The sequence below is a fragment of the Heterodontus francisci genome, chromosome 36, assembly GCF_036365525.1.
Source record: "Heterodontus francisci isolate sHetFra1 chromosome 36, sHetFra1.hap1, whole genome shotgun sequence".
NCBI classification, from domain to species: Eukaryota; Metazoa; Chordata; class Chondrichthyes; order Heterodontiformes; family Heterodontidae; genus Heterodontus; species Heterodontus francisci.
This window is the reverse complement of record NC_090406.1, coordinates 21,293,365-21,318,494: the sequence shown is the minus strand read 5'-3', so window position 1 is coordinate 21,318,494 and position 25,130 is coordinate 21,293,365. Positions and strand designations below refer to the sequence as shown.

Sequence of the window (25,130 nt, the reverse complement as noted above, 5' to 3'; positions counted from 1 at the left end):
ATATTGATAATGGGGGATTCAGCGAAGGTAATGCCACTGAATGTCAAGGGGACATGGTTAGATTCTCTCTTGTTGGAGATGGTCATTGCCTGGCACGAATGTTACTTGCCATTTATCAGTCCAAGCCTTGCTGCATTTCGACACAGACTGCTTCAGTATCTGTGCAATATTCAGCACCATTCGTGACTCCTCAATCAGCGAACATCCCCACTTCTGACCTTATGATTGAAGGAAGGTCATTGATGAAGCAGCTGAAGATGGTTGGGCCTAGGACTCTACCCTGAGGAACTCCTGCAGTAATGTCCTGGAGCTCAGATGATTGACCTCCAACAACCACAACCATCTTCCTTTACGCTAGGTATGACTCCAACCAGTGAAGAGTTTTCCCCGATTCTCACTGATCTCAGTTTTGCTAGGGCTCCTGGATACCATACTCAGTCAAATGCTGCCTTGATGTCAAGGGCAGACACTCTCACCTCACCTTGAGTTCAGCACTTTTATCCATGTTTGAACCAAGGCTGTAATGAGGTCAGGAGCTGAGTGGCCCTGGCGCCCAAGCGGAGCGTCACTGAGCAGGTTATTGCTAAGTGCTGCTTGATGGCACTGCTGATGACACCTTCCATCATTTTACTGATGATTGATCGTTGACTGATGGGGCGGTAATTGGCCAGGTTGGACTCGTCCTGCTTTTTGTGTACAGGACATACCTGGGCAATTTTCCACATTGCAGGGTAGATGCCAGTGTTGTAGCTGTACAGGAACAGCTCAGGGTGCAGCAAGTTCTGAAGCACAGGTCTTCAGTACTATTGCCAGAATGTTGTCAGGGCCCATAGCCTTTGCAGTATCCAGTGCCTTCAGTAGTTTCTTGATATCACACGGAATGTATCAAATTGGCTGAAGTCTGGCATCTGTAATGCTGGGGACTTCAGGTGGAGGCCGCGATGGATCATCAACTCGGCATTTCTGGCTGAGGATTGTTGCAAATGCTTCAGCCTCATCTTTTGCACTGATGTTCTGGGCTCCCCCATCATTGAGGATGGGTATATTTGTGGAGCTACCTCCTCCAGTTAGTTGTTTAATTGTCCACCGTTCACAGCTGGATGTGGCAGGACTGCAGAGCTTAGATCTGATCCATTGGTTAAGGGATCGCTTAGCTCAGTCTATTGCATGCTGCTTATGCAGTTTGGCATTCAAGTAGTCCTGTGTTGTAGCTTCACCAGGTTGACACCTCATTTTGAGGTATACTTGGTGCTGCTCCTGGCATGCCCTCCTGCACTCTTCATTGAACCAGGGTTGGTCTCCTGGCTTGATGGTAACGGTAGAGTGAGGGATATGCAGGGCCATGAGGTTACAGGTTGTGGTGGAGTACAATTCTGCTGCTGATGGCCCACAGCGCCTCATGGATGTCCAGTTTTGCATTGCTAGATCTGTTTGAAGTCAATCCCATTTAGCGCAGTGGTAGTGCCACACAACACGATGGAGGGTATCCTCAATGTGAAGGCGGGACTTTGTCTCCACAACGACTGTGCCGTGGTCACTCCTACCAGTGCTGTCATGGACAGATGCATCTGTGGCAGGCAGATTGGTGAGGACGAGATCAAGTATGTTTTTCCCTCATTGGTTCCCTCACCACCTGCTGCATACTCAATCTAGTAGCTATGTCCTTTAGGACTCCGCTAGCTAAGTCAGTAGTGGGGCTACCGAGCCACTCTTGGTGATGAACATTGAAATCCCCCACCCAGAGTACATTCTGCACCCTTGCCACCCTCAGTGCTTCCTCCAAGTGCTGTTCAACATGGAGGAGTACTGAGTCATCAGCTGAGGGAGGGCAGTAGGTGGTAATCAGCAGGAGGTTTTCTTGCCCATGTTTGACCTGATGCCATGAGACTTCATGGGGTCCAGAGTCGATGTTGAGGGCTCCCAGGGCAACTCCCTCCCGACTGTATACCACTGTGCCGCCACCTCTGTTGGGTCGGTCCTTCTAGTGGGACAGGACATACCCGGGGATGGTGATGGCAGTGTCTGGGACATCGTAAGGTATGATTCTGAGTGTATGACTGTCAGGCCGTTGCTTGACCAGTCTGTGGGACAACTCTCCCAACTTTGGTACAAACCCTCAGATGTTAGTAAAGAGGACTTTGCAGGGTTGACAGGGCTGGGTTTGCCATTGTCGTTTCCAGTGCCTAGATCGATGCCGGGTGGTCTGTCCGGTTTCATTCTTTATTGACTTCGTAACGGTTAGTTACAACTGAGTGGCTTGTTCGGCCATTTCAGAGGGCATGCAACAGTCAAGCACATTGCTGTGGATCTGGACTCATGTCGGCCAGACCAGGTAAGGACAGCAGATTTCCTTCCCTAAAAAAAGGACATTAGTGAACCAGATGTGGTTTTTTTTCCAAAAAAAAAAAACGACAATGGTTTCATGGTCATCATTAGACTAGCTTTCACTGTCATATCCAGTCATAGCAATAGTTTGCCGGTTTACTCGTATTACTGGCTACTTCTACTGATTATTCAAAAACACGTGGTTGCTGGGAGTGGGTGAAATTTCTCCTAAAATTATCACAACAGACTTCCACAAATTCTGCCTTTGGAAGCACTGTAACTTTTCACTTAAGGAAATCTGAAAATTGATTAATAACTTGCATGTACATCTTAAGGGAATTACAGAAAGATAGGAAAATACGTTTTTAAAAAAAAAAAGATTACGCAAATAAATTTGTCCCTAAACTTTATTACGCCCCATTTTAAAAAAAGGTGTGGGGTGGGTGGGTAGGGAACGACTCTCCAATGGCTCAGTGCCCAAAATGAACCAATACTGAGTCACATAGATTAGGGCAGCAATAGGGTCACTACAATTGGCCTAAAACACCCAGAGGTGACAAAGCAGGAGCTGAAAATGTAAAATTGCCCATTTGGGGAATTTACCCGAAGGCAATCCCAGTTTGTGGAAACATATTCCAGTGCAGTCCTTGTGTTCAAATCTTTGCATGATCGCACAGTTCCCCATCTCTAATCTCCTCAAGCCTTACAACACTCAATTCTACATTCCTCCAATTCTGGCCTCTGGTGAATCCCCAATTTCCTGCACACCCACCTCCCACCGTCCACCATTGGAAACAGTGCCTTCAGTTGTCTGGGTCTCAAGTCCTTAAACCTCACTTCCTTCAAGATGCTCCTTAAAACCTACCTCTGACTAAGCTTTTGGTCACCTGTCCTATTATCACCTTACATAACTGTCAAACTTTGTCCAATAATGTTCCTGCAAAACACCTTGGGATGTTTTACTACTTTAAAAAGCTGCGAGAGAAAACAAAAGTTGGTGAATGTGTTTGGAAGAGGTGAAAACTTTAAGATTTTTGTTGGAGGGGCAGAAGTGGTAGATGGTCAAGGGTTAGTTGGAAAAAAAAACGGTTTAACTGGCTGCTTACCCTGAACAGCGGAATATCCTGTTTTCCAAGATTGTTATCAACGTTTGGATCTCTTGATTGTTTAGCTTGAAAGTGAAACAGCAGCCATGCAATCCCAAAAACTGTAATATTGGCTACAACAGTAAAAGCATTCCTGCAGGAACAAACAAACATAACTCCTACAGAATCAAGTATCAAACCTATCCTCCTGCAAATAATTTAATTCAACATTCCTCTAGGTTGCTGTAGGACCACTTCTGCAGCAGAGCAAACTTGAAGTAGGAGTGTTTACAACAGAAAAGCACTGCAAAAACTGGCAAGAAGTTTCTTGTGGATGTTATTGAAGCAGAAAGAAAGAAACACTGGTTCCAAGTTGAACGTGTTTAGCACTAAAATGGTTAAAAAAGGAACACTCATTAACAGCAAGCAAAGTTTCCTTCTGCAAAGTTTGCAGAATGTAGGATTATTTCAGATTTGCTGCTGTAAAGAAACTTGAAAATAATGCTTTTAAAGCAAAGCTAGATAAACACAAAAAGGAACAGAATGTTAAGCGGATAGGGTTAGATGAAGAGGGGTGGAAGGAGGCTTGTATGGAGCATAAACACCTGCATGGACCAGTTAGACAGAATGGTCCATTTTTCTGCTGTACACTAATTCTACATGGAAGTGGTTTGCCAGTGACAGAAGTACTAGAACAGACTTAACTGGAATTCAGATCAAGTTATTTTCATGTTTCTAAATAAGCAGTTTACATATCATACCTGCAGCACCAGTCAACTATCCACACTTTCCCATTCAGAACGCTCTCAGTCCTAACTCTGATGTTCACCTTGAGCCCTGTTCACTCAGCACATATGACAAAGACGTTCAAGGAATCAGCACCTTTCCCAGAGCTCGAGATAGGATTGTAATCCTTTTCCAATCTATGGAATCTTACACATGGACATGTTTAGATTCCTGGTATTTCCTCAACTACTAAAAAAAAAAGCTCAAGAGCTACATTCTCATCTTTTCACATCCGCAGCAAATGCGGAAATTACCCACCTCAGTTCTAATTAACATTCGTGACCAGCATCCAAAGTAGGATTGGGCTACCAGCGAACGTCAATCTGATTTTTGTTCAGGTGGGAATTCTACTGAGGATGCAAGTAAGATCATAAGAAATAGGAGCAGGAATAGGCCATTCAGCCACTCTAATCTGCTCCGCCCATCAAGACTGATAATATTGCAGCCGTAACCCCACTTTCCTGCCTGCTCCCCATAACCCTCGACTCCCTTGTAGATGAAAAATGTTTAAGTTAGCATTGAATATATTTAATGACCCAGCCTCCACCAGTCTGTGGAAGAGAATTCCAAAGATCAACAACCTTCAGAAGCAATTCTCATTTCCGTCTTAAAAAGGGAGACCCTTTATTTTTAAAGTGTGCCCCCTACTTCTAGATTCCCCCACGAGGGAAAACATCCCCTCAGCATCTACCCTATCAAGCCCTCTCAGAATCTTCTAGGTTTCAATAAGATCACCTCTCATTCTTCTAGTACAAAAAGCAAGGAAGAATTTTTTTTTTTTTTACCTAAAAGCAGTGAGCTCGACCCTCTCATAGTCCTTGGCAACGAGCTCCGGTATCAAGGACAGGTGGGAGATCTGTGTTGCAGCCCACCCAAACTGGAATACAACGATGAATGGAATGAAGTAAATGAGCTCAGCCCACTGTGGAATGTCTTCACCACTTCCCACTGGAGGGTTAAAAATGAAGGGAAAGGACAGGAGGACACTGAAGCTCCCTGTTAAAATAAAAGAGAAAAGGGATTAAAAAAATCCTTACAATACAACAATTTCAAAGAGAGAGAGTACTGGAGTTTAGCTGAAAACTAGTTGAACAAATGTTGAACTTCATTTTACATGGACTATAATACAGTATATGTATCATATATATGTCCTACCATCAGAGATGGGAAGAGAATCAATCAAATCTGCTTTTTGGACAGACATTTACTGCTTTATTCCAGCTATTGCTCATTGGAGGGCAGAACTGACATAGTCCGTCAAACTAATCCCGAAACCTCTGTAAATATTTCTAATATTGGGAAGGAAGGTACTGGGGGATGTGAAGAGGCGAGACCTGAAAAAGGAGAAGTGGAATAGGGAACTTTATTAGCTGGCTTCAATTCCAAGAAGAGGTTGCATCTGGGCTGGGGCAAAGACATCTTAAAAGACTAGGGGCTAATTATAGTTTTAAATGATTCCTTTTGGAGAGGATGAAGAATCCAAAGAATATGGGCTGAATTTTACCTTAGGCAGACGGGAATTCGCCACCAACATGAAAGTTGGTGGCGAACCCGCTTCCGCCTAGCCCGGGGATCCGTCCTGCCTCAGGTGAGCTGCCGGCCAATAGGCCAGCAGCTCTTAGTCCCAGCAGCGCCACCGGGAGTGGTGGCCACTGCTGGGACTGCAGCCCAGCTGACACCAAGGAGCCTGGAGGGAAGGTAAGTTAAGGTTGTCTCACCAGGAGGATCGGTCCTTCCCCGGTGAGGCTGGAGTGGGCATTTGGGCGGGGGTAAGGTGGGGTGTCCCTCAATCAGGCACCCTGTGCCTGATTGCCATGGCAACCCCCGGGCACGGAAAGACCGGCAGCTATTGCTGGGTGGCCTTTCATGTCCCCAGCACGCCCGCTTGCCATGGGTAAAATACCAGTGGAGACAGAGGAGGGCCGTTAAGTGGCCCCTTGAGGGCCTTGATTGGCCTCGGACGGACAGGCTGTTTCCCACCGCCCCCCCCACCCCCAGTCTGAGGCTGTAAACTTGGCCAGTTGCGGAAGCGGGGCGGGTCGGCCTCCCGGAACCTCTCGCTCAATTTTACGCTGCCCCCATGCCACCATCTGACCCGCTGGGGCGGCGTATAATTCAGCCCTATAAGTGGTACTCAATACGAAAATAAATTTTCAACTCAGTGAAAATGCAACACAATTCAAAGCGAGTTATCATTTCACTGCCTAGCAACCTAATAATTGCAGGGAATTACCAAGTACTTAGAAAACATCCAACTCAGGACACATTCCAAAATATTTGCCCAACAACCTTCAAAGATTAGCTATTTCAACAGACCAGTCTTATGTATGACTTAGCCTTCCTGGGGACCCTGAACAATTATTTTCGGCTGGTTAAAAACTGCACGGTAAAATCGGTTCATGAATGCAGTACACATAGTGAAGTAGAAACTGCAGACAGTAAAGGCAATTATAAAAAGGGTCCTACTACATAACTTTCTCTGTTTAATACAAGCATTGACTGCAGATTAATTGAAGTTGCTGATGTCAATGATATCCCCTGACCTAGAACTGTAATAAATAGTATGATCAAAGTACATGCATGAACATTACCCCCCAAGTCACATTCCATCCTGAATTGGACATGCGTCACCATTCCTTCATGGTGGTTGGGTCAATATCCTGGATTTCCATAAAAAGCACCATCACAAGAACAGCACCGGTTCAAGGTGACCAATCACTCCTTTCTCAGACAACTACAGATGGGCAATAAATGTGCCATGTTAATGTTTAGAGTTATTTTATAAAAATGTGGAAGAGATCAGCAATTGAGACACACACACCAGGTCCTAGGCATGGAAACCCAATTTAAAGAAACAAAACATTATAAGGAGGCAGAGAGCTAAAGGCAGTAAGTGGGTTGAATTTTGCCAAGGACAGCAGACACGAGGCAGAGGTGAAAAGCACAGCCTTATACCAAAAGTCAGCTGTATCATCAGATCACAGCCCATTGACTCCATCCCACTCCCTGGCAACTGTCTGAGGCCGAGCCAAACTACTCGCAAACTTGGTGTCATATTTAACCTGGAGATGGGTGGCACAGTGGTTAGCACCACAGCCTCACAGCTCCAGCGACCTGGGTTCAGTTCTGGATACTGCCTATGTGGAGTTTGCAAGTTCTCCCTGTGTCTGCGTGGGTTTCCGCCGGGTGCTCCGGTTTCCTCCCACAGCCAAAGACTTGCAGGTGATAGGTAAATTGGCCACTGTGTAAAATTACCCCTAGTGTAGGTAGGTGATAGGAGAATGGTGGGGATGTGGTAGAGAATATGGGGTTAATGTAGGATTAGTATAAATTGGTGGTTGTTGGTTGGCACAGACTCGGTGGGCCAAAGGGCTTGTTTCAGTGCTGTATCTCTAAATAAATAAATATAAATAAATAAATAAAGCTTCCAACAACATATCGGAACCATTACTCAGACTATTTCTATCTCCAACATCGCCTGACTCTGTCCCTACCTCAGGTCAGCTGCTGCCAAAACCCTCATCCATGCTTTGATTACCTAACAGTCCCGGCTGGCATCTCACCTTCTACCCTCCATAAACATGACATCATCTAAAACGGTGCTGCTCGTGTCCTCACTCCCACCAATTCCCATTCACTCGTCCCGTGCTCGCTGACCTACATTGACTCCCAATTAAGCAAGATCTCGATTTTAAAATTCTCACCCTTGCTTTCATGGCCTCGCCCCTCCCCCTCATCTCCCAAGATCTCTGTGGTCATCTAATTCCGATCGCCTGCCCATTCCCGTTTTTAATTGCTCCACCACTGATGGCTGTGTCTTCAGCCGCCTCAGCCCTAATCCCTGGAATTCGCTTCCCCAAATCACTCCACTTCACTTTTCTCCTTTAAGACTATCCTTAAAACCTACCTCTTTACCCAAGCTCTTGGTCATTTCCTTAATATGCGTATATGGCTCGGTGTCACATTTTGTTTTATAATGTTCCTGCAAAGTGCCTTGAAACTGGTGCTAAGAAGTGCTATGCAAGTTGTAGTTGTTTTAGTCAGTCTTGAGAGGTTTAAAGGAATACACATAAAGACATGGAAATCCACATTAAGATTTCTAAAAAAAAAGTCTTTTGTTGTAGTGCTCCCAGGTCCCACGTCAGCAGCAGTCGTCCGTGACATGGGCAACAGCCAGGTCACTTGAAGGTAAGAGACGCTCACATCTGAGGTTGAGTAAATACCTGCAACACAGCCCAATATGCAGCAGCAGCTCTCTGAAATTAAAATGATCAATTCCAAGTGACAACACTTTCAGTAATCAATGTTCAGTTCAGAGGCATTTTTGACTTGAGCTTCTGTAGATTTACTGCTTTGTTCTGCTAGTTAAAAAAAACAAAATCAACCGATTGATCCCTGGAAGCCATGAATCCTTCCCACAATTTCAGCAGTTGTAGGCATAGTTTCCCCTGCATAAATCTTGACAAGTTGTAAGGCAACGAGCATTTTTAATGAAAGCATGAGGTGGCTGACAGTGTGTGCTTTAAATTTACAGTCACTTACCGTATAGCTCAGTGGGTAAATGCAGAATGTGCTATGGTACGGAGTTATACAGACCAGAAAGACTCCAAATTAAAGCCTGTGCTAAGTTAGCTATATCAGCTAGTGCAATATAGTTCAGGGTTATTGTTGTAGTAACAGCAACAGTTTATATGGAACCTTTAACTTAGGCCACAGCAGATGCAGAAAGAACAGCCAACTAGATATTTTTTGAGGAGACTTTTAAAGGCAGGGTGAGGGGTAGCAATACGAAAAAGCTTCGAGAATTCCACAATGTAGGGCTGAGACAGTGGGCTAGGAATAGACAGGAATTACAACAAAAGATTTGGGCTGGAAGGCAGGAGCTGGTTATAAAGATAGGGTGGGCCAATGAAGGGATTTGTAGATTAGTTTCAATTTTGTGTATTGTGGGAAGCAGGATGCTAAGAGTAATGATGCAAGACTGATTGTATCTTGCTTTATATTTTATTGTGCAATTAGGAATTGCTACCTTCCAAAGCCAACCAAAAAGAGTGTTTCTGCAGACAGAGGGAGCAGGCCACCCAACAGCAAAACAACCATCAGCACTGAAGCTGCCAATTTTCTGGCCACCAGCAAATTGAGCGGCTGAGTGAAGTGCATCTCTTTTCAAAACAGAGATAAACTGACCTGTACATGCGTTTCCTGCCAATGACCTGAGCAGGACAGGAGCATAGCAGTTAGAAACAAACACCCAGGAGACACTTTCAATATCATATGGGTATAAATGTTTTTCTTGTTGTGACTGCTGTACAATCCAAACCACAAAGCAGGGAGGTTTCTACAGCACCAGTATCCTGAGACAATATTAAAGCTTTGAGCAACCAGTGCACAAATTTCTAACAGTATGATTTTACAAATAGCCCATCCTCCTTTTTAATATGAGGTCTCTTGACATGGAAGCTTTAGATATTATGGGATATTCTCAGGATGTGAAGAGCCCTATATAAACCCAAGTTTTTGCTTCATTAAACATTTCAATAAATTTCCACTGCCAATAAAACAAACCTCCAAAAGCACAAGTCACAATCCAATCCCCTTCTCTGTCCAGTTTGATTTGGCAAAAGGTCACAAACCTAAACTTTCAAAAGGTGTTCTGGATTAAATCTGCCATTAAAAAAAAAATGAACCATTTAAATTAAATTAAAAAATCTGACTGTGTATTCTCTAATTCGTTTGTCTAACAAACATTGGCATAAATCCTCCAAAATAGATTAATGCAGGTGTTCTCAACCAGGGTTGGGGGCGGGGAAATCTACAGGCCCCTCGGGGTCCACGAGGAGGTTTCAAAGGGTCAGCTGCTGCTGCGTGACTTGGCCCAATACCAACAATCCAGGTCTCTGATTGGCTCAGCAATTACTGACGGTTTACTGGCAGCCATCATTGTCAGAACCACACTAGTCATGTGACTTTGCTGATCCCTCACCTCTCGCTCACGAGCCAACAATTCATTTACCAAGTTCAGCATTGAAACTAACCCGGTAACTATATTTAAATACACTTTTCACTGTTTCGATCCAATAATAGAATGTTATTTTATGCCCTAGCCCTGAACACACATCTTTCTCTCAAAGCTCTGTCATAATGACATCCTGTGTGACTGTGACAAAGGCAAACTATTCCTCCTCGTCTTACTCAACCTGTCTGCAGCTTTTGACACTGTTGACTACGCCATCCCCCTCCAACACCTCTCCACTTTCATCCAGCTGGGTGGGACTGCTCTCACCTGGTTCCATTCTTACCTAGTCATAGCCAGAAAATCACTTGCAATGGCTTCTCTTCCTGCTGCCTCTGGTCCCCCCCCCCCCCCCAAGGATTATCCTTGGCCCCCTCCTATTTGTCATCAATAGGCTGCCCCTCCGGTGACATCATCCGAAAGCAGTGTTAGTTTTCATGTGCGTGCTGACAACACTCAACTCTACCTCACCACCACCTCTCTTGACTCCTCCACTGTTGCTAAAACCATGTTGCTTATCTAACATCCAGTACTGGATGAGGAGAAAATGTCTTCCAATCAAATACTGGGAAGACTGAAGCCAATGTTTGAGACCCCACTCCAAACTCCATTCCCTAGCAACAGACTCCATCTCGTTCCCTGGCAGTGAGATTAAGCCAGTCTGTTCACAACCTTGGTGTCACATTTGACCCAGAGATGAGCTTCCGACCTCATATGTGCCATCACTCAGACTACCTATTTCCACCTCCGTAACACTGTTTAATTTTGCCCCATTTCACCTGCTGCTGAAACCCTCATTTGTGCCTTTGTTGCCTCTAGACTTGACTATTTCAACGCACTCCTGGCTGGTCTCCCCTCATTCTACTCTCCGTAAACTCGAGGTGCAGCAGCATTTTAGATGACCAAGTCCCGTTCACCCTGTGCTCACCGACCTACACTGGCTCCTAGTCAAGCAACATCTTGATTTTAAAATTCTCATCCTGGTTTTCAAATCCCTCCTAGGCCTCACCCCTCCTTACCTCTAATCTCCTCCAGCCTCAACCTTAAGCTATCTGAATCTCCTAATTTTGGCCTGTTGTGCATCCCTGATTTTCAATCGTTCCACCATTGGTGGCTATGCCTTTAGTTGCCTAGACCCCAAGCTCTGGAATTCCCTCCCTACACCTCTCTCTCTTCACCTTGCTGTCCTTTAAGACACTTCTTAAAATATACCTCTTTGACCAAGATTCTGGTCATCTGAACTCATCTCCTTTTGTGGTTCAGCGTCATACCTTTTTTTAATAATGCTTCTATGGAGCACTTTGGGACGTTTTATTGCGTTAAAGGCACTATATAAATTGAAATTGTTGACAGTTGTATTTGATTTATAACTATTGTCTCCCAACACTCTTTCTCCTGCGCACCCCCCCCCCCCCCCCACACTGCCCCCTCCCAATGTTTCTGGATGGCGTGAAGCGGACATTCTGTGAATTAATTATTGCCATGCGCGAGGCTAAAAAGTTTCAATAGAGCGAGTGCTCCGATGAATATAGTACTTCCTCTTCTGCAGCACTGAAAGTTTTAGTCCCATTTTGAGCAACCTACTGAAGCAAAGCTGGATTTTCAGCAAAGACAACTGAAAACAACATACCAGACCAGTATGAACACCGACCATGATACACGTGTGCGCTTGTCAAAGATCCCACCATGTCTTGACAGAATTGTTGCTCAGTACCAGGAACAAGTTGCATATTAAGAAAGAATGTTTAATTGTATAATTTTTTATACAGAAAAATACTTATGTTACCAAGGTAAGTGGGTCTATGGACTGTTTATAACACAGAAGGTGGAGGGGTGGGGGGGTGGCTCAGAAGCAAATAGTTGAGAATCAGTGGATTAGCAGAAACTCCAACAGCATATTTATTCTATGCACAAGATTACCCAAGTGATACAACGTACGAGGCAAATTGTTGCTATGTGGTCAGGTTAAAAGAACAAATGGATTTCTAGTTGCCCAACTTTTATTAGCCAATAAATCTTGAAGGAACCCAATGAGTATGACAGGCTCAATCTTAACATTCCATCTGTTTTCAGTTGGAAAGGCCCATAGAAAGTAAACAAGATCGTCCCATTAATGACAGCTAATCAACTAGGTTCTGGCAACACTTCAAATTTTTTTTAAAGTTCTCATCCTTGTGTTCACCTCCCTCCATAACTTCACCATGAAACCAGCACCCCTCCCACCTTGAATCTCCTCCAGCCCTACAACCCTCTTGCACTACTCCAATTCTAGCCTACTGTCCATCCCCAATTTCCTTTGATTCACCATCAGCAGTCATTCTCCCCAAATTTCTCTGCTTCTACCTCCTCCTTTCAATCATTCCTTAAAACCTAACTTGTTGTCCACACTGTTGGTCACCTTCTGCAATATCTCCTTGCATGGCTTGGGGTCAGATTATGATTGATGATGCTCCTGAGAAGTACCTGGAGATGTTTCACTACATTATAAAAAGGTGCCATATAAAAATACTACTTGTTGATGGTGATTCAAGTCCTGGCCAACAAACAGTTTAAAATGGCAGAAATGTCTCATTTGCAGGCATGATAGAAACATCGTCAGATCAAGGGTCAGGCTGTCCACAAGTGATCCCACAACATCTACAATTACAGTTCAGCACACCTAGGGTTAGGGAAACCATGCACACAGAATTCTAATTTCCCCATTTTTAAAAGAACATTCTTTTCTTTTTCTTTCTTTCTTTTGGGCCTCCTTATCTCGAGAGACAATGGATACGCGCCTGGAGGTGGTCAGTGGTTTGTGAAGCAGCGCCTGGAGTGGCTATAAAGGCCAATTCTGGAGTGACAGGCTCTTCCACAGGTGCTGCAGAGAAATTTGTTTGTCGGGGCTGTTGCACAGTTGGCTCTCCCCTTGCGCCTCTGTCTTTTTTCCTGCCAACTACTAAGTCTCTTCGACTCGCCACAATTTAGCCCTGTCTTTATGGCTGCCCGCCAGCTCTGGCGAATGCTGGCAACTGACTCCCACGACTTGTGATCAATGTCACACGATTTCATGTCGCGTTTGCAGACGTCTTTATAGCGGAGACATGGACGGCCGGTGGGTCTGATACCAGTGGCGAGCTCGCTGTACAATGTGTCTTTGGGGATCCTGCCATCTTCCATGCGGCTCACATGGCCAAGCCATCTCAAGCGCCGCTGACTCAGTAGTGTGTATAAGCTGGGGGTGTTGGCCGCTTCAAGGACTTCTGTGTTGGAGATATAGTCCTGCCACCTGATGCCAAGTATTCTCCGAAGGCAGCGAAGATGGAATGAATTGAGACGTCGCTCTTGGCTGGCATACGTTGCCCAGGCCTCGCTGCCGTAGAGCAAGGTACTGAGGACACAGGCCTGATACACTCGGACTTTTGTGTTCCGTGTCAGTGCGCCATTTTCCCACACTCTCTTGGCCAGTCTGGACATAGCAGTGGAAGCCTTACCCATGCGCCTGTTGATTTCTGCATCTAGAGACAGGTTACTGGTGATAGTTGAGCCTAGGTAGGTGAACTCTTGAACCACTTCCAGAGCGTGGTCGCCAATATTGATGGATGGAGCATTTCTGACGTCCTGCCCCATGATGTTCGTTTTCTTGAGGCTGATGGTTAGGCCAAATTCATTGCAGGCAGACGCAAACCTGTCGATGAGACTCTGCAGGCATTCTTCAGTGTGAGATGTTAAAGCAGCATCGTCAGCAAAGAGGAGTTCTCTGACGAGGACTTTCCGTACTTTGGACTTCGCTCTTAGACGGGCAAGGTTGAACAACCTGCGCCCTGATCTTGTGTGGAGGAAAATTCCTTCTTCAGAGGATTTGAACGCATGTGAAAGCAGCAGGGAGAAGAAAATCCCAAAAAGTGTGGGTGCGAGAACACCCACATATATTGCATATATTGCACATAATAGCCACTGTATATTCTAAAGCATTTTCTGTGTTAAGTTCTCTCTTGCTAGAAGACACTCTTTTTTCAGAATCTAGAGTGCCTGAGCAGTCAGGCTGTAGCAGGGGTTGGGTTTCCCAACACTGAAAACCATCATTTTAGGTCCCATCACTTAATTTATGAATTTATGATGCTGTATAGAGACAGCCTTTTAAAAACTCAGCATTCCCATTTTCATAAAACAGCCAACATATTTGGAGCTGTTTCTGCAGCAGCATTTTGTGCAAAGGTGCTTAATACAGATACAATTGGGGACTGTTCTGAAGTCTCAACTTTGATATCAATAAATGTCACAATATGAAATGTGATTCCAACAGTTTCAAGAATAGCATCTTAAAAAAGTACAACGGTGGGGAGATGGGGGGGGGGGGGGGGGGGTTGCGCGGAGAAGTGTGAAAATGACAAGTACAATAACAAGAGCAATCTGCATGTGCATTACAAGTAGGAAGTATGGAATCCAACAAATCTAACCTAGCCCATCTGAAAAATCGATAACAAAAGTTCGCATTCCCCTTACTTCTCAGACAATTTAAAACCTCTGCCAAAAACACAACATTGCTCCCCGACCCTCCAATCCAAAGACAGGCTGCTGTCCTGTTTCCTGGATTATGCCTTAGATGCTACAGAACTATTCATTAGACAGCGTTCAAGCATTTCCTGGATTGTCAGCCCTCGATTCCTGAAGCAACTTGCGATGAACCACACAAGTTCTGTTTTAGGTGTATTGAATAGCCAATTTAGGATATTAAATGTTTCAGGAAGTCCCCATGTAATTTTCTTGCTTCCACTGGAGGCTGCATATGACAATCACGTTGAGCAATCAGACATTTTGTGCAGAGGGGAAACTTTAATGACTAATAATGGGAAATACTTTATTATTTAAACCAGTTTAAATAAAAAAAAAAGTACCATAGTGCCACCAAAAGCCTTACTCGGCCAGAGATAAACAAAGTCAGCTTTGCTAAAACAAGGTAACAAACTGTAGAAACGCAGTAGAAAGCTGAGCCTCATGCTTTATGTCACTGAGGGACAGCAAATACAAAAGCAGAAAGTGCCAGAAAAGAAACAGATCAGAAAAGAGAAAAAAGGACACAGTAACATATCTGGTGTGTAATCTGTCAGAATGAAAAAAAGTGTACATGCCCAAAACATTAATGACCTTTCTCAGAATCTGTCTGAGGCACATTGTAATTTCAACATTTATAATTTTTTTTAAAATTTGCAATGGGAATAAATACCATTCTATTAAGTAAACATCCAATAACCTTTTACGCTGCTTGCTTTCTGGTTACCCAATTTCTTCATATTCTGTAAATGTAAGTGACAGCCTTATGTGCAAATTCTACCATGCACCTTATTTTCTGAAGCCCTCAAAACTTAAGTGCACCAAATGTACTTAGCCTGAGCCCAGGTTGAACATGAGGTTTAAGCTTTTAAAGCTACACCACATTTGTGCGAGAGTGGAAAGACCCTGGTTTGCATTGGAGATCACAAGTTTCTGGGGAGTTCGAGGATAATACATCACTGCTGAGTGGAGAGAAGGCACTAAATGCAGCTAAAAAAGAAAACTGGTAAAATCAGCACAGGATATCCTCACACATCTTACGAACAAAGACAACAGCATAGATAAGAATCCCAGAAAATGGGTGTTCAGTATACACTGTGTTGAAGTCGTATTCAAGAGCAATTTTGAATTCACACACTTGCCAGAAAGAGTTCTACACAATCGGTTAAGGTTTTGGGAATGGCTCCACAGATGCAGACAGCCTTCACAAAATCTGAGGTTTTTACACACAAGGCTAGACAGCGAGCTTCAATGATGCTCTCCCTCGAGGGGTATGACAACTAGAGAAGGAACTGACGCATTTTCTTTTCACTTCTCTAGAATGAAGAAACTCTCGAGACCATATTTAGCATTCCTATTACTACTTCTGCTCAAAAAGTAACTTTTATTTTTAAAAAAAGTCAAGAGAAGTAATTATCTTTCAGCTAAAGGCAAGGCTCCTGTCTCCCAAGCAACGTCACACCCTTCCATCTGCTCCAACTGATGGATGCCCCAGGACCAGCCAACCACCACAGCAACAAACACAGCTGATTCAGTTAGAGGTCTGTCTCCTGACTCAGCATGAGGTCCAGGCTACCTCAACCTAAAGTGAGTTCCACTAATAACCACAGCTTTTGCTCCTTCCATTGGCCTACTCCTGCTCCTATGTTCCTTTTTTATTCCTGCTCCTATGTTCCACAGTCAAAGCAGCTAGAACTCTAGGATATGTTCAAAACTCAATACATTTTCACTAAAGGGCAACACAGAAGTATCAAAACACCACAAGAGGATTCCTAGTATTGTCAAATTATCCACCATGTTGCAAATCTCGCGAAAAATAAACCTATTTGCACAGGATACTTCTGCTCCTGTTTTCTATGTTTCTATAGAGTACGGAGTTTAGACTATCAGCCATGATCGTATTGAATGGCAGTACAGGCTCGAAGGGCTGAATGGCCTACTCCTGCTCCTATTTTCTATGTTTCTAAACCAGATGCTCGATAATACATGTTGCTCAAGTCATGAAGCTCAACGCCAACTCAGACACCTCTTCCTACCTCCCTCTGGACCATGACCCCACCACCGAACATCAAGCCACCGTCCGAAGGACTGTCACTGACCTCATCTCCTCTGGAGATCTTCCCTCTACGGCTTCCAACCTCATAGTCCCACAACCCCGGACAGCCCGCTTCTACCTCCTTCCCAAAATCCACAAACGGGACTGTCCCGGCAGACCCATTGTGTCAGCCTGCTCCACTGAACTTATTTCTTCCTATCTGGACTCTATCTTTTCTCCGCTGGTCCAGTCTCTTCCCACCTACATCCGTGACCCTTCTGACGCCCTACGTCATTTTGACAATTTCCAGTTTCCTGGTCCCAACCGCCTCCTCTTCACTATGGACGTCCAATCGCTCTACACCTCCATCCCCCACCAGGATGGTTTGAGGGCTCTCCGCTTCTTCCTGGAACAGAGGCCCAACCAGTCCCCATCCACCACCACCCTCCTCCTCCTGGCTGAACTTGTTCTCACATTGAACAACTTCTCCTTCAACTCCATGCACTTCCTTCAAGGAAAAGGTGTCGCTATGGGTACCCGCATGGGTCCTAGTTATGCCTGTCTTTTTGTGGGATATGTCGAGCATTCTTTGTTCCAGTCCTACTCAGGCCCCCTCCCCCAACTCTTTTTCCGGTACATTGATGACTGTATCGGTGCCGTTTCCTGCTCCCGCCCCGAACTAGAAAACTTTATCAACTTTGCTTCCAATTTCCACCCTTCTCTCACCTTTACATGGTCCATCTCTGACACTTCCCTTCCCTTCCTCGACTTCTCTGTCTCCATCTCTGGGGATAGGTTGTCTACCAATATCCATTATAAGCCCACCGACTCCCACAGCTACCTCGACTACACTTCTTCACACCCTATCTCCTGTAAGGACTCCATTCCATTCTCCCAGTTTCTCCATCTCCTACGCATCTGCTCTGATGATGCTACCTTCCATGACGGTGCTTCTGATATGACCTCCTTTTTCCTCAACCGAGGATTTCCCCCCACTGTGGTTGACAGGGCCCTCAACCGTGTCCGACCCATTCCCCGCACCTCTACCCTCACCCCTTCCCCTCCCTCCCAGAACCGTGACAGGGTTCCCCTTGTCCTCACTTTTCATCCCAACAGCCTCCATATCCAAAGGATCATCCTCGGCCATTTTCGCCACCTCCAGCGTGATGCCACTACCAGTCGCATCTTCCCCTCCCTTCCCCTGTCAGCATTCCGAAGGGATCGTTCCCTCCGCGACACCCTGGTCCACTCCTCCATTACCCCCACCACCTCGTCCCCGTCCCAGGGCACCTTCCCCTGCAATCGCAGGAGGTGTAATACCTGCCCATTTACCTCCCCTCTCCTCACTATCCCAGGCCCCAAACACTCCTTTCAGGTGAAGCAGCGATTTACTTGTACTTCTTTCAATGTAGTATACTGTATTCGCTGCTCACAGTATGGTCTCCTCTACATTGGGGAGACCAAGCGCAGACTGGGTGACCGCTTTGCGGAACATCTCCGCTCAGTCCGCAAGCAGGACCCTGAGCTTCCGGTTGCTTGCCATTTCAACACTCCCCCCTGCTCTCATGCTCACATCTCTGTCCTGGGATTGCTGCAGTGTTCCAGTGAACATCAACGCAAGCTCAAGGAACAGCATCTCATCTACCGATTAGGCACACTACAGCCTGCCAGACTGAACATTGTGTTCAATAATTTCAGAGCATGACAGCCCCCCCATTTTACTTTCATTTTGTGTTATTTTTTCTTCCCTTTTTTACATTCCTTCTTACATTTTTTACAATCTTTTTTTGCATTTATTTCATTTCATCTTAGTTTGTTCAGTTTGCTTACCCACTGTTTTTTTCAGGTTGTTTTTCTTCAGGTTTGCACTTGCTGCTGTTCAATGTTCAGTGTATTCACACCTAATCTGTACTAATGCTTTGTCTTTCAACACACCATTAACATATTGTTTGCCTTTGCTCCGTGACCTTTTGGTCAGCTATGTGGCCTGGTTCAATCTGCACCTTCTCCTTTGTTATCTCTTGCCCCACCCCCACCTCACTGGTTTATAATCTGTGACTTTTCTAATATTTGTCAGTTCCGAAGAAGGGTCACTGACCCGAAACGTTAACTCTGCTTCTCTTTCCACAGATGCTGCCAGACCTGCTGAGTGATTCCAGCATTTCTTGTTTTTGTTGCTCAAGTCTTACTTCATCTGGAAATCTGACTGGTTTGATGCTGCAACAAAACCCATGCAAAATGTCAGCTGAGTTTACAGTTTATTAATTCATTAAATTTTCAAAACAGGTGGCAAAATGGTAGTGAGTTAAATTACAAGTCACCTTCATTGCTCATCCCCCTCCTCATTGAAGGGTCCGTGGCAAACAAATGGACCGCTGGGTTGAGCACTACCTAGAACTGTACTCCAGGGAGAATGTTGTCACTGAGACTGCCCTCAATGCAGCCCAGCCTCTACCAGTCATGGATGAGCTGGACGTACAGCCAACCAAGTCGGAACTCAGTGATGCCATTGATTCTCTAGCCAGCAGAAAAGCCCCTGGGAAGGACAGCATCACCCCTGAAATAATCAAGAGCGCCAAGCCTGCTATACTCTCAGCACTACATGAACTGCTATACCTGTGCTGGGACAAAGGAGCAGTACCTCAGGACATGCGCGATGCCAATATCATCACCCTCTATAAAAACAAAGGTGACCGAGGCGACTGCAACAACTACCGTGGAATCTCTCTGCTCAGCATAGTAGGGAAAGTCTTTGCTCGAGTCGCTCTAAACAGGCTCCAGAAGCTGGCCGAGCGCGTCTATCCTGAGGCACAGTGTGGCTTTCGTGCAGAGAGATCGACCATTGACATGCTGTTCTCCCTTCGGCAGATACAGGAGAAATGCCGCGAACAACAGATGCCCCTCTACATTGCTTTCATTGATCTCACCAAAGCCTTTGACCTAGTCAGCAGACGTGGTCTCTTCAGACTACTAGAAAAGATTGGATGCCCACCAAAGCTACTAAGTATCATCACCTCATTCCATGACAATATGAAAGGCACAATTCAACATGGTGGCTCATCAGACCCCTTTCCTATCCTGAGTGGCATGAAACAGGGCTGTGTTCTCACACCCACACCTTTTGGGATTTTCTTCTCCCTACTGCTTTCACATGCCTTCAAGTCCTCGGAAGAAGGAATTTTCCTCCACACAAAATCAGGGGGCAGGCTGTTCAACCTTGCCCGTCTAAGAGCGAAGTCCAAAGTACGGAAAGTCCTCATCAGGGAACTCCTCTTTGCTGACGATGCTGCTTTAACATCTCACACTGAAGAGTGCCTGCAGAGTCTCATCGACAGGTTTGCGGCTGCCTGCAACGAATTTGGCGTAAACATCAGCCTCAAGAAAGCGAACATCATGGGACAGGATGTCAGAAATGCTCCATCCATCAATATCGGTGACCACGCTCTGGAAGTGGTTCAAGAGTTCACCTACCTAGGCTCAACTATCACCAGTAACCTGTCTCTCAATGCAGAAATCAACAAGCGCATGGGAAAGGCTTCCACTGCTATGTCCAGACTGGCCAAGAGAGTGTGGGAAAATGGCGCACTGACATGGAACACAAAAGTCCGAGTGTATCAAGCCTGTGTCCTCAGTACCTTGCTGTATGGCAGCGAGGCCTGGACAACATATGTCAGCCAAGAGCGACGTCTCAATTCATTCCATCTTCGCTGCCTCCGGAGAATCTTTGGCATCAGGTGGCAGGACCGCATCTCCAACACAGTAGTCCTCGAGGCGGCCAACATCCCCAGCTTATACACACTACTGAGTCAGCGGTGCTAGAGATGGCTTGGCCATGTGAGCCGCATGGAAGATAGCAGGATCCCCAAGGACACATTGTACAGCGAGCTCGCCACTGGTATCAGACCCACCGGCTGTCCATGTCTCCACTTTAAAGACGTATGCAAACGCGACATGAAATCCTGTGACATTGATCACAAGTCGTGGGAGTCAGTTGCCAGCGTTCGCCAGAGCTGGCGGGCAGCCATAAAGGCGGGGCTAAAGTGTGGCGAGTCGAAGAGACTTAGCAGTTGGCAGGAAAATAGACAGAGGCGAAAGGGGAGAGCCAACTGTGCAACAGCCCCGACAAACAAATTTTTCTGCAGCACCTGCGGAAGAGCCTGTCCCTCCAGAATTAGCCTTTATAGCCACTCCAGGCGCTGCTCCACATACCACTGACCACCTCCAGGCGCTTACCCATTGTCTCTCGAGATAAGGAGGCCAAAGAACTCCTTGATGATATTTACCCTGTATTATTTTAAGGTAGTCCCATATTCAGTTTGTTTGGGAGCCAACGACACCTTGAGCTCAAGAAATATAATACCTACACTGACAGATCAGGGGAGCAGGCAAGTAACTGGACCCCTTGCTCACCTCTTTTCTTGGGAGGAATGGAGAGAATTGATGAGGTTTAGGTCCTCAACCTCACCCTCGGAGCCTTTGCTGTGTGATAACACTGAACACAGCACAGAAATCCCAGAATCGTTCAGTGCAAAAGTAGGCCATTCGGCTTACAGTGTCTGCACCGACTCTCCAAAAGACCAATCCACTCAGTTCCATTCCCCTGCTTTCTTCCCATAACTCTGCACATTCTTCCTTTTCATATTATAGTCTAATTCCCTTTTGAATGCTTCAATTGAACCTGCCTCCACCACACTCAGGCAGCACGTTCCAGACCCTAACCATTCTCTGCATGAAAAAGATTTTCCTCATGTCACTTTTGCTTCTCCTATCAAACACTTTAAATCTGTATATAAATACTTTAAATGGTCCAACTGGCCAATGCTGGTGTTAATGCTCCACATGAGCCTCAGCCTGTTGAATCCTACCAGACAGGTATCATTCTTGTAAAATGTTTTTTTTCTCCAGTGTCTCTATACAATAGGAAGGCAAGAACTGTGCACAGTAATAATCAGTTGGTGCACAGTTGAATTTGAGTGAAGGCCATCACCGAATTTATTCGCAATCATTAAAATCAAACATTTCAGATGCTGATAATGCGCAAGTTAAAAAAAAAAAGAGGGGAACTAAACAACAATTCTTGCATGCCTATTCACTTAATTGTCTAATAACAGGAAATGTAGGTTTGCTACTTTGCATGCACTTTTCACACTTCGGGTTATCAAACAAGGAGGAGAAAGAGGAAGAGCGACTGATTACAATCAGTACTTTTTGTCCACAGCTCTGCAACAGTCTGGCAGTTTGTGTTGGGTAGTGGTAGTGGAAGTAATGGGTATAGAGATGAAACGGAGCTGGAGTCGGAGACATGGTGTACCGTGGGCAGGCACAGGAAGTACAGAAAGCAATGGTGCAGCCCATCACTTATTTTCAGAATCGATCCAGGATCCAAGTATGGTTATATGAGCAAGTCAACATGAGGATAGAAGGCTATATAATTGGGTTTGATGAATACATGAACCTTGTTTTGGATGATGCAGAGGAAATTCACATGAAAATCGAAATCAAGAAAACTGCTGGGTCGTGTTATGCTGAAAGGGGACATCACCTCACTACAGAGCGTCCACAGTTAGGAATGGATTCATTGGAATTTCATGGAGTACACACTATCAAGAAATATATTCTACCTATTGTTTTGATAGCATTTAGGATACTGGTTATCGGTCTCGTGGCTAAGCAGGTTAAGTTGTGCCATGTTTTTGTACCCAAGTAATTTCCTGAAATAAAAAAAGTATCGAGATGAAACAGTCAGTCAGTCATAGGGAGTGCACACAGTACCCAAATGGAACTTTTGCCATCCAACAAACACAGGGAAGTGGAATGCAAGGATTAAAAATCAGAACAGCAACAAGTTACAGGGCAGTAAATCTGCCAGGACTAAACTCAAGGCAGTAATGCTTTAGAAATTGAAACAAAAGGACTGTAGGTGTACACAAATCATGTGACCAAGTGCAACAGGATCAGAGGAGTCTTTCAGCAGTGGATTATAGGAAGGTTTTTAAACAGTATGTGAATAGATCCCTTTCAATCATTTTTCCAGAAATGTGAACATTCCATTCAAATCAACAGCCTTAATTTAATGCGATTTGTTTACCAGTTAAAGATTTTGTTGATCTTAATGGTGTGCACGACTTCATAAATAATGGCACCACGATTAAAAATACTGAAAAGTAAAAGCACATATTTCCGTGGTTAAAGTTAACTGAACTATATAATGTTGCAGGTGGAGATGATGTTAAAGAGGCAACAATATTTGACTTCATATTAAAAAAAAAACAGGGCAGAGAATAGCAAAATGTTTCAGGTATTGATGAGTGAGCTGCCAGGTATTGTATCAAATAGAACTGAAAATATGCCATAGAAAATCTTCTAAAGATGAAGCTGAAGGAAATTACAAGGTGAAACAGGTATTGAACAAAATAGCTCTTCTGGTTGCAAAATCCACTCTCCAGGATTGTTAATTGTGCTCTTCAGTTTATTAGGATTACGGAGTTTGAATTTCTGTGTTTTTTTTTTAAAAGAGCATTACACAGATTGAGGGAAGGAGTAGAGTTCAGTTAAAATGAATCACTTCATCTTTCACATCTTCCCTTCTAATACCACTTACTGCTGGTGGGTTTCAGTAAAACACACACTTGTAGCAGTCTACATGAGTGCCCACTCCTGATGTGAGAAATGGGATAATGAATATTGGCAGGAAATTGAGCCTGGGCTGGGGTCACGCATAACAAAATGAGATATCATAGCTGAGGTTGGTATGTCTTCACCTGCCAATCCTCCATGTACACATTCCAAGTAGGACACCCAAGAGCAAGAGTTCAAAGGCAAGCATGTTATCAGCTAGGATCTTCCTATTCAATATTCCTCAGCATCACACCAGGATCTATGTTTAGCCACTGGGGTAATGGGAAGATGTACTTTTCAATAAATGCCATAAATATAGAAAAATAATAAGCTTTTATATAATGTATGCTTAAAAACAGTTATTAGAAAGTGATCAAGAATTGTAGTAAAACTAAGCTTGTCCAACTTCCCCTTTACACAAGTCTTTCTACAAATTGCTATAATCCAAAGCACACACAAAACCTCTAACCTAATTATGTAGCAACTTGAAATCACAATGGAAACTTGCATCCCTATTTATATTCTCACCATGCAGAAAAATTTGGATAAAAAGTTAAAAAGATTGCTTAGAGAAGTCATAAAATGTAAAAATTATCCAGAGTCACATTTTTGGATTTTTGATTGAAAAATAAGAAGTGAAGGAAATAAAGTGATTTTTTTTTTAAAAACAAAGTGAATTTGCAAAGGCTTAGAAAGGCTCTAGGCACTGTAGAATGTATATTAAAGCCAGACAACCCAATTGGAAAAATATTACAAAAGCAAATACTGCTCAGAAAATCAAATTGATGCAATGAGGGTCTATCATCTCATCCCAAGTCCATTAATCAGGACAATCAAAGATGCTAAGCAAATCATCTCCCCTCAGGTGGCCAACAAACCCTCACACCGAGTGCAGTGTGGACATTGCATGAGGTATCTGAAAAGAATATGATGCTAGGAGAGTAAATTAGCTATGCTGACAGGCCAGCTGGTAAATCCATGAATAGGAAGTGGTTAGACATATCATGTTTTTACTTCCTGCAGTCAGAATGAACAGGAAAAAAAAAGGAAATCCATAGTTAGTTAGAGGAAAGCTGGGTTTTGAATGAAGCACTGCAAGAGCTGGAAGCTGAAAAAAAAAATGCAGGATAGATCCTGCCTAGACAGAGATATCAAAAACAAAATCAGCCAACCAACAAACATCACCTTATAGGAGTGAACAGCAATGTTGTACCTCCAAGGCAGACCTGAAACTTGTTACAGGAAGTAAGCAGTCTACCTTATTTTAAAACAGACCAGTTTCAGATCTTCTTTGAAGTTTATAATAGTTTTATTAAAATGACATTCTGAATCAAATGCTATTTTTGTGATTTGTTGATGTATTTTGCTGAAAGGGCTCAGTAATTATTCCAGATTGTTGGAATCCTGGTGTTGTATTTGAGTTTTCTCGCCACACCTTACACCATTCCTCGGCCAAGATTTCCCAGTTCTCCCAACAGTGCTATTGAAAAGTGGGCAAGAATTTCTGGGGACCAATGTTCCAATCTTCCCTTTCTTACATGCTTCCATCTGACAGCTTAAAAAAAAAAACAACTTGAGCAAGAGGGATCTGCAAACATGAACCTCCATTCCAACATATTGTCCTGAAGTACCAATGTATTAAGCCACTAGAGAAAAAAAAAATCCTGAACAAAATATGTTTAACTGAACTTTCCAAGTCCCTTGTTAAATGAACTGTGTATTGAAAGTGCTTCCA

At 44.3% G+C, this 25,130-nt stretch overlaps 1 protein-coding gene and 1 pseudogene across 1 annotated transcript in view; one reads left to right on the top strand and one right to left on the bottom strand.

Moving 5' to 3' along the window:
* mfsd12a (major facilitator superfamily domain containing 12a) overlaps positions 1-25,130 on the bottom strand; it is a 79,039-nt gene that overhangs the window by 40,022 nt on the left and 13,887 nt on the right. Inside the window, exons 2-3 of the mRNA XM_068016314.1 lie at positions 4,982-5,192; positions 3,432-3,564 (exon numbers count right to left, since the gene is read on the bottom strand). Coding sequence (XP_067872415.1) covers positions 3,432-3,564; positions 4,982-5,192 — 344 coding nt within the window. The remainder of the gene's footprint in view (positions 1-3,431; positions 3,565-4,981; positions 5,193-25,130) is intronic.
* Positions 22,001-22,877, top strand: LOC137351366 (small nuclear ribonucleoprotein E-like; annotated as a pseudogene).